The sequence below is a fragment of the Tinamus guttatus genome, unplaced genomic scaffold (genome assembly GCF_059628265.1).
Source record: "Tinamus guttatus ecotype Peru unplaced genomic scaffold, ASM5962826v1 Tinamus_guttatus_pri_ptg000202l, whole genome shotgun sequence".
NCBI classification, from domain to species: Eukaryota; Metazoa; Chordata; class Aves; order Tinamiformes; family Tinamidae; genus Tinamus; species Tinamus guttatus.
In genome coordinates this window covers 2,354,903-2,364,426 of record NW_028288736.1, presented here as the reverse complement: position 1 = coordinate 2,364,426, position 9,524 = coordinate 2,354,903, and the positions used below count along the sequence as shown (strand labels likewise).

Below are 9,524 nucleotides of genomic sequence, written 5' to 3'. Positions count from 1 at the left end.
TCAACTGCCTTTCCATTTATTGCCTGAACAGTTTAGTTTACTTGTGTTCAATGGTTAGCTGCTTTTTCTCAGACTCAACTTCCTGTGTTGTGATTTGTGAAAAGGCATTTTTCAGTTTTATCCAAAATCTGTTTTGGATAGTATGTCCCTTACTGAAAGGATTCTGTTCATGTTAAAATTGCTTGTAGAAGTTAATTGGAGAAAATATGGGTGTTACTTTGATAATGTTAATTTTTCAGAGTTATGTTTTTCAAAAGTATGGACTAGGTAAGTAATACTTAGGTTTTGTGGTAGCATAAATACAAGGAGGCAAATCAACAGTATCATAGAGACACTGTAATTTGTGAATGGCACATCATCATGTTGTGTTTCTATTCATAGCATAGCAATTCACCATGATGTAAACAGTGTGGTGTGGGAGTTTGAGGGGAACTTATGTAGGGAAATGTAGATATGGTTCTCAACAGAATAGGGTTCTGGAGAAGAACATGACCTGACAGTCTGATACTTACCCTTGCAGGTCAGTTTGTCTTTAAAAAGAGAGAGAGAGATTTAACTTTAAGTCTCCAAGAAGTACCTGGACCCTTGCTGCACCAGTGTGTAATTAACCTCTAATGTTGTACAGCCAGTTGCTGAGGCAGTTGAGGTCATCTCTGTGGTATCACATCGTTTATAACTGATAAATATCAAGCAATAAATAGAAATTAAGAAGTGCCATAGTTTCATAAAAATTGGGTTTTCATAGAAACATAAAACATTTTTTTTTTAAAAAAAAAAGAAGAATATATAGGAAAAAGTGAACTGCCGCATCAGCACTTGGTCGTGGTTGCTGTATTAAGGATTTATAAATACGAATACTTACAATTGATGTTGGTTTGAGTAAAGTTTTTTGTTTGCCATTTTCAGTCAGATTCTTAAAGGGATACTGTTGCGTTTGGGCACTAGGAAGCAACTGTTTGTATAGTTCACTCTGCTTAAATACAGAATACCTAGCAAGTTCTAAAAATATCAATGTGATATGTTAGGGCCTTAGCTTGGAAACATCTTTTTTTGGTAATGGAAATAAAACTTTTTGCCTTAGTATGTTTGCAATACTTAGCACACATATGTATTTTATGTGTTGTACTTGTATCATTCTGCTTTTTTCACTGATGAGAATTGACTTCAAAGATAAGAAGAAGAAACAAGAAGAAATCTGTTGCTTGTTACAGTATGTACAGAGTCCACTGGAGCTACTACCAGAAGCACCTTAAATTCATGTTGCTTTTTTGTCCATTTCAGGTCCTGTGCAGACTCTGGTGCAGTACCCTGCTGGCTATGGCTTACATCCTCCAAACTATAGTGTGCCCTCAGGACACTATTCACAAGTGCCCAATAAAGCTGTCTCTCCACATTTGGATAATCAGTACAGAGCCAATTATCACTCTACTTACTATGCAGCATCGGCACAAAATGTTATGATACCTTCTGTGGGTACCAACATGTTGAATACGCAGGAAGCGCAACAACTATACAACAAGACGTCTCCCCTGACAGCAGGCTCAGCAGAAGGACTTATTCAAGGAGCAATACCATCTACATCCTACTTACATACCAGTGCTCAGCAGTCATATTCATCGTTTGGTAATCACTACAGCACTTGTGTCAGCTCTTCGGTTGCATCTCAGGGATTTCCCCTTAATTCTGACCATTACGCTATGCCTGTCGTTTCTAGTCCTATGTATCCTGCTGTTTCCTATCCTTCTGCAGCTGTTGACAGTATGTATGGGCAGCTCTGTACCTCTCAGAGCCTACCTGATGTTGGACAGTTTAAACAGACACATACATTTTCTAGCCAGAATACAGCAGTACCTCATTCACTTCAGCAGCCTGTTCCTGTGGGATATAATTCAATGTTGCCGACTATTTCGCCTGCTCAATCTGCTCAAGACAGCCTCAGCAGAAATCTCATTGGATCACTGACTAAAGCAAGCAACCAAATAAATCTAGGTATGGTATTATTTAAAGGATAGTAAACATAAGGGTGTCTCTTGGAGATTGCAGAAACCAAGTGCTTCTCTTGCTTTTTATGATTCGCTACATGAATTACTGCATTATAATCTTGACTTCTGTACTTGTTCATCCCTAAAGTTTTTCTCCTTTGTTTACTGCAGTCTTTATGATAGCAGCTAATCTATTAATCATTAATTTTAATATTCTGGCTAGAGAATTTTTAAAGTCATGAGCTGAGTAGGTACTTACCAAACAGACAGTTCAAAAACAGTGGAAACCTAAATGTATTTTGTGCAATTAGGGCTTTAAAGATTCTTTTCAACTTATCTCTGAATGAGACACAAGTTTATGTGGTTTTAATTGATTTTTTTGCAAGCTATAACATGACATTTTGAATAGGGATACTCCTCCACCACATCCTCTACTGCTGTATCAAATTGGAGGGAAAATTTAGTCAGTATCTGCTAGTAGCTGCAGCTTCTGCTGCTTTTTGGGAAAACTGTCCACAAGTCTGTAGGATAGCCAGTGCCTTGTGGGGGGAATAGAAGAAGTTAAGAGATGTAGAAATGATTGAACATTGAGACACCTTGCCCAATGAATTGGGCAATGAATTGGAACTTCTTTCCAATTCCCTTCTTTTTGTACTTGTAATGTTTCCTATCTCCTGCATTTCTGACTTGTAAACTGTGCAATACTAATAGTTTTCCTTTTATGATGGCACAGATACTAAAGAAATATAGGGTGTGGGGGGTGTGTGTGTGTTTTTTTGTTTGTTTGTTTTTGTTTTTTTGTTTTTTGTTTTTTTTTGGTCAGGTATTTCAGATTATAGTTAGGCATTGGAATTATTGTAGAAGCCCCTGAATCTGAGATTTCCTAAGACCTCTGAAAGAACATGCTTTTGATGATGTGAAAGGCTTGACTGGGAAAACAGGTTAAGCTTCATTCAAAATCACCTGATGCATATGGATACTGTATCTAGTTTGAATGTTGCATTTTCTTTTTCTCCAAAATAAGATGGAATGACATCCTTCAGTTATTGCAGACTGAACAGCAGATTTGAATCTTGTCCTTGCATGCTGCTGTTCAGAAGCATAAAACAAAATAAGGAATAAAACAAAGTAAGGAATAGCTGTTCTAAGGTGAATCTGTGAAGCTGACCAGAACATGAAGAGGAGTATGAACAACAGAGGAAAAAAGAAAAAAGACTATCTGAAGTCATGTACTGTTAGGACTGAATCTCGAAGAGCTGATATGGACTGTGCTAGCGGTGTATAATAGGAACACATTTTGCAGTTATAACAAATACACCCATCTACTAGTTCCGTTACTTCTGAGTGATACAGCAGTACTTGGTTAATTTGCCAAACTATAGCAATCACTTACACCCACACTCACACTTCCTGAGCTTTTAATGCTGCTGAGAAAAGCATGTCCTGTGCCTTGTTATGTAGCGGACTGGATTGTGGAACCGATTTATCTGGAAGTTAACACTTCCTTTTTTTTTTTTTTCCCCCCTTTTCTCCTCTCTCCAGCTGGATCACATTCCTGGCTTAAATTCAGCACACAAACACTTTAAAATTTACTCATTGTGAGAGAGCAAATCAAGGCAGCCTACAGTAGCTAAGCTAAATGGAGAGCAGGGTTGTCTTACTGGCCACTGTGGGCTCGATGGGCTTGAAATATTGATCCAATAGCAGCCCTGGTGCAGCTTCACAGTAATTCAAAATACTCAGGCTTAGACTGCTGTAGTTCCACCCTTGCTCTGGTAGTGGTCCTAGTAATTACTCAACCATGTTATGACATAGCTTAAGCAGCTGATCAGATTGAATTGCTGTATTTAACTCCATTAGCTTTGAATTAATGAATTCCATCTGCCTAAAAAGAAATAATAGAAGTTGTGCCCCTACACTCTTTAGGATGTGTGTGGATCAACAGACTGCCTCCAGTGATACCTGAATTTACCATTTTTTGGCTAAAATATATCAAAAATTCAATTGTTATAATACCTGTCCTATGAAAAATATGCGCTTTGATCCTGTAATACGAATGATAAGAGGTGGGTTGTAGGCTTTTTTTTTTTTTTTTTTTGGGGGGGGGAGAGGGCAGGGGGAGAGGACAGATTGACACAAGTTTTCCAGTGCAGTCTTGGTGTTCTCAGATGGAATAATTTGCGCATAGTATTAGTAATTTCAGTCCTTTTTTTTTTTTTTTTTTTTTTTTGGTAGAGGTGGATCTTGAGAAATGTTTTCCTTTTCTGTGCATATCTAAAGCTTTTGAATATAACATATGAAGAATTTCAGGCATTGATGAATGGTTTCTAAGCGTTTTTTCCAGAATATTTGGTTTTTGCCCCTGTTCCTTGATAGAAACAGTGCCTCTGGAAAGCAACTGCAGTCTTTTCAATGGATAGTTTTCAGCAAAACATGAAAAACTTGTAAGGTGTCCAGAAATTCCTTGGTGTCCTTTCTGCTCATGTAAAGATATTTTGATAAAATATTATCCTGCTAGATTAGGAGTGCTAGTAAGACAGTTTGTCGTCATTGTTGTTGTGCTCTTCAAGTTCCTCACTTCTCTTGAAATTATAAGTAAGCAAATCTTTGTAATGTTAAGTACTTAAAGATGAAGACATGCTACTGTCTTTATGTATTCAATACCAGTTAGGTGCAGTTAGTGGACACTGAAATTCATAAAGGTTAAAAAGAGAACACTCTGTCTATGGAATGATATTTTTTTAAATAAAACTTGTGTATTTAAACAGGATTTTAGAAAGGAAGGCATGATTCTTTCACAAGTATGGTGACATCTGAGTTGTTTTCCAATTGGAGTGAAAAAGTTCTAAACATTAGATTTCTAGTTGGATTTTTGAAATAGACTGATGAAAGTGTAAATGTACCGTCTTGGTAAGCCCTAAAGTTACTGAAATCTATTTAAATCAAGCCACTAAACTACCAGATGTCATGTGTGAAGGACCTGTAACCAGATTTTGTTGTAGTACCAAAACTTTTGGCAGCTGCTGTCTGCAAAGTGAGACCTCGCTCGAGGAAAGGAGGAAGCTTAAGAAAGACACACAAACTTCACTAGAGTCTTTTAAACCATGCTTTTCTGCTAGGGAGAGGGAGAGAACTCCTGAGGCTAATGGGATGACTTTCCTTGCTTCCTGAATCTTAATTACAGTGCTCGAATTGTAGGCATTTTGCTTGAGCAGTAGACTCTTTAATTTCTTTAGCCCATGCACTCACTTCCCCTTATGTCAGATCAGGATCTAAAGTCCTTGCTGCCCCAGTTCTATAGGAATGTAGGCTATAATCCTGTAATCCTGTAAATCAGCTGAGGTGTGGTTGGAGAAAGGGGAAAGCTCAGCATCTGAGATACAGAGACAGGAGGCTGTTACTGCAGGGAAATGGTCAGTCTCTCAGTAGATTGTGCTATGTCAGAAAAAATCAAGATTGCAGCTGCATTATGTGAAAACAGGCAGTATTCTCATCTCTTCCATAAACTGGAGAAGATACCACTGCATTCATGTATCTTGTGGTTTTCCTTTCTTATGACTTTCCGAAACTTCCCAAAATCACTGAGAAAGGTTTAGTGTTTAATTTTGCAGGTTAGATTCTGTAATGGATACATTATTTTTTTGCTCACAGTTTTTGAAGTAAGGTTAGTTATTTTAACAGCACATGTGAAAGATCACTGTTATTTTGAAGGAAACTTTGAATAACTTTTGCTTGAGAATAAGAATCTAGGACTTTGCAGGAAAATACTACTTCAGCTAATCCAAATGTGAATTAATTTTGAGTTTGAACCGTGGCAGTGCAGCATTCTAAAATTCAGTGTGCTCGAAGACCAGTATTGAATGTTGCAGGGTTTTGAAGCCATTGCTGTATTGACTTCAGGCATGGAAAAGAGCATAAACAACTACCTCTGCTTAAACACCTATGTAAATGCACTAATGTTATGGAAAAACTTCCCTTGTCATCTTGTATCTTGCTTGAGGAAGCTGCATGGCTACATTGGGAAGAAAATTTTTGCTGATAGGTGCTGATGCTTCCATGGAGACGTTGCAAGGGCATTAATTTGTAGCAGTAGAGATAGCAAGTACCTTTTGGCAGCAAATACTGTGTGTACTTTGGAGACTCGTATGTTTTAATCTGGATTTAGATAATAAATCCTTACACAGAAGCAGTGTGTATGCTTAATAGGAATTTTGAATAGCAAATAGATCTGGAAGTAGTGCCATTAAGATGTTGAAAATGTGCCTTATTGGCTTATAAGGTAAATTAGAGAAACGGGATTGTTTTAAACCCTCTCTTCTATCCCCCTCCAAGAAAAAAAAAGGTGCCTCAGTCTTTTCACATATTAGCTGGGATATGTAAGGAGAAATCCTGGGAATGTGCGTACTTCACTGTTTATACACATGCATGCATGCACATGGAAGAGAAACTAAAATTGTATGTGCATCAAGTGAGTTCTGTAGCTTAAGATCTCTAAATATAAATGTTTAGATTTCATTCTTGCTTAATTTCTGCTTTCTGTATAGTGCTGATCAACTCCTTTTCAGTGTTGTATTTATTTAAGTAGATGGGTGAACAGTTTTATGAAGGAATTGTAATATGATGAGTTCTTTCTTTGTGAACAAAGGTTACCCTTTTAATACCTATCTTTGTGGAAGTCATATTGTCTCTTTGTGGTAAGAATTTCAACGGGACTGCATTAAATCTGTCAAAGCATTGATTAGACATTTTTTTCCTCCATTGGTTAAGCAAACGGTATCTACTTCAGATGTTCAAAATGTATCAGACTTTCTGTGGGATAGTCAGGGCTGTGTGAAACAGGTTGCTTGGGATATGAGTGGGAGTTGAGGAGCCCCGAAATTGCCAAATGTATGAAGGAGGCAGAATACGAGTCAACTTCCCTGGTGACTTGTGGGTTTCCTGCTTGTGGGAGGAATATCCATCCATGTTTTTTTGAAAGTGGCTCTTTGAAGTACTGTATTGTTTTTGTAGGTACTTTGAAGTTAGTTAAATGTAAGAGTTTTCATTATGTAATTGTCAATAAAAATACAAATAAAGTGGTCCTACCTTTTGATTTTGTTTTCAGGTGGCACTGATTCTTTACAGTCTGTGCAGCCGGGAAGCCAGAAGGCCCAGTTTACCAAGCCTGGGGTTGGAACAGCTGCTTCCCCAGCTGCTGTCACATCTGTGAAGTCACCTGCTCCAGGCCATCCAGCAGAGCCAAGGTCTATGCCCTCCGCTACCCAGGGACCAGAGTCAACCGTTCAGGAAGGTACTAAAAGGGAATGGGGAAGTTTAAAATACAGACTTCTGTATCAGTATTTCTGAGGCTTTACAGCACTTCTGCACTTGTCTGGAGTACATCTTTTGTGTCTTGTCAGGTTGCCTTAGTGATCCTCGTTTGAACCTCTTCAGTTCTTTCCTGTTGTAGCTCTTCTGTTTGGTTTCTTTGGCCTGTTCATCTTTAGATTGTCTGTTGTGTTGGCACTCTAACATGTCTTTCCCTAAAAAGCCCTTCTTTTAGATCCTTTATTTTTTTTAAAAAAAACTTGTTATTGACACTTATTAGAAGACACTTTTGAAATCTGTGTATTGCAAAATTGGAGGTGAACTAGCAATTTGCTTCTGCTAGCACTTGCTAAGGGAACTAGCTTGAGTATTAAGTTCAAACTGATGGAATTGTGGTCTTAATCTGTAGTTCTAGGCTCATGTGGAAGTACTCCTTTGGTTCTGAGTAGAATTTGTACTGTAGAGGTGTTTTAGAGGCTTGTATCGCTTAATCTTCTAAAGAAATAGCATAACTGTGTTTTAAATGACAAAAATTTCTGTTGTTTAACTGCCTGCCATAATGGGCAACTATCTATAAGTTCTTGCAGTTATTTCTGTATAATGTGTGAACATTTGATACCTTAAACACAAATCATGGCAGTTCCTGATGAACCTTTCACTAAATTTTTAGCTATTGCTAGCTGCAAGTGTTGTGGTCCAAATGTAGTTCAAATAATCCACTTCAAAAACAGGAATATACGTATGTCAGGAATCTATAGATAAATTGTCAGAAGTCTGCATGGATCTAATTCTATTTACATTAATGTAATGAATGGCAAGTCCATATCATGTTATCATGTTTCTTTCCCTTCACAACTATGGAGCTTTGTCCCGTTCCTCAGTAATTCTTCCAGGCCCGAGAAAAGCCACGTTCCCTTCAGCTACTGTCTGGATTGGGGCTGAGAATGGACAATCCTTAGCAGATGCATCTAGGAGCTGTAGTAAAAATGAGAATATCTTGTCACTTGAGTTGGTGCTGCATTTTATCAGAGCAGAGAAACAAGTGCTTTGTGCCTTGGGGCAGTAGTATTGTTTCTGCATCATGATGGTTATGGTATTCCTAGGACGCTTAGCTGGCATGAGCCTCCCCTTGGAGTGCCAGGGCACCTGAGCAAGGGGAGTACTGCCAGTGTCTTCCTGCACTAAGCTCTGTGTGACGGTTACAGCTTCCCAAGAAATTGTGATCTTGTTTGGCTTTTTGTTTCCTTTTTAGTTTCATTGTTTGAATAGATACCCTTCATCCTGAGCCTGTTAATTGCTTCTTTAAGTGGAATTGAATCAGTTCTTCTGGGTTCAGTAAGATTTTTTTTTTTAAGACAGTAACTAACAGTATTTTAGCCCATATTGGGGGAGAGGAGGAGAGGAGATTACTATAACATATTCAAAACGGTTTATTACTCCTTATGATGCTCCTCTGTAGTACTTGATACTATTAGACTCTTTTATTTTAATGGTGATACAGTGTTTCTGCTGGAAAAAAACCCAAATTGTTACTTTGAGTTTCAAAGAGATTATTCTTACAACAGTCTCTTGGATCGCTAGGTGCGAAACAGTGGGTACTTGCATCTATTTGGGATGTCTTTGTGAGACTGCAGGTATATAAATCCTTTCTAAATCTGTGCTGTGACAAGAGAAATATAAGATTTCATGGAGGGGCTTCAATTTAATCAATCTTGCATGTTGTAAGCTTTGCATTTAAAAATGATGTGTTTATTGCCGTTGCGTGTTCCCTACATTTGTTTAGAGTATTGTAAACATACATGCGCAGTGGTTAATAGTTGAATTCTCAGAAGACATTAGAAGTGGACAGTATATTCAGGTGCTTAAATATGGATCTTTGAGTCTCAGTTTAGGCATTAGATTGAAAATAATACTAACCAAGTTTTCAAGTCTATTTAGTTTAAATTTTACTGAGTATTTGTACACTTACAAGTTGGGATGACAGTATATTTCATTACCTTCTACCAAAGTTCAGAATTCCGGAGAAGTGACTGTTTTCTGCTTCAAAAAGTACAGGTTTTCTGAACAATTTTAATATAGACACTTCATAGCCCAATTTAAATTCCTTCAGGAAGGAAAGCTTGATGGGGGAAGAGTGTATGTGTACCTATGGGGTACGCGTGTGCGTGTGTGTGTGTGTGCATGTATTCATATATACACACCTGGCTTTATGAAAGTGCTCCAGTGGACAAATTT

The 9,524-nt window shown here is 37.8% G+C and overlaps 1 protein-coding gene across 1 annotated transcript in view; it reads left to right on the top strand.

Moving 5' to 3' along the window:
* Positions 1 to 1,268: 1,268 nt before the first annotated feature.
* Positions 1,269 to 9,524, top strand: part of SEC24B (SEC24 homolog B, COPII component) — a gene marked incomplete at its 5' end in the record, with an annotated part of 32,795 nt that continues 24,539 nt past the window's right edge. The window contains 2 exons of the mRNA XM_010226099.2: positions 1,269 to 1,989; positions 7,087 to 7,272. Coding sequence (XP_010224401.2) covers positions 1,269 to 1,989; positions 7,087 to 7,272 — 907 coding nt within the window. The remainder of the gene's footprint in view (positions 1,990 to 7,086; positions 7,273 to 9,524) is intronic.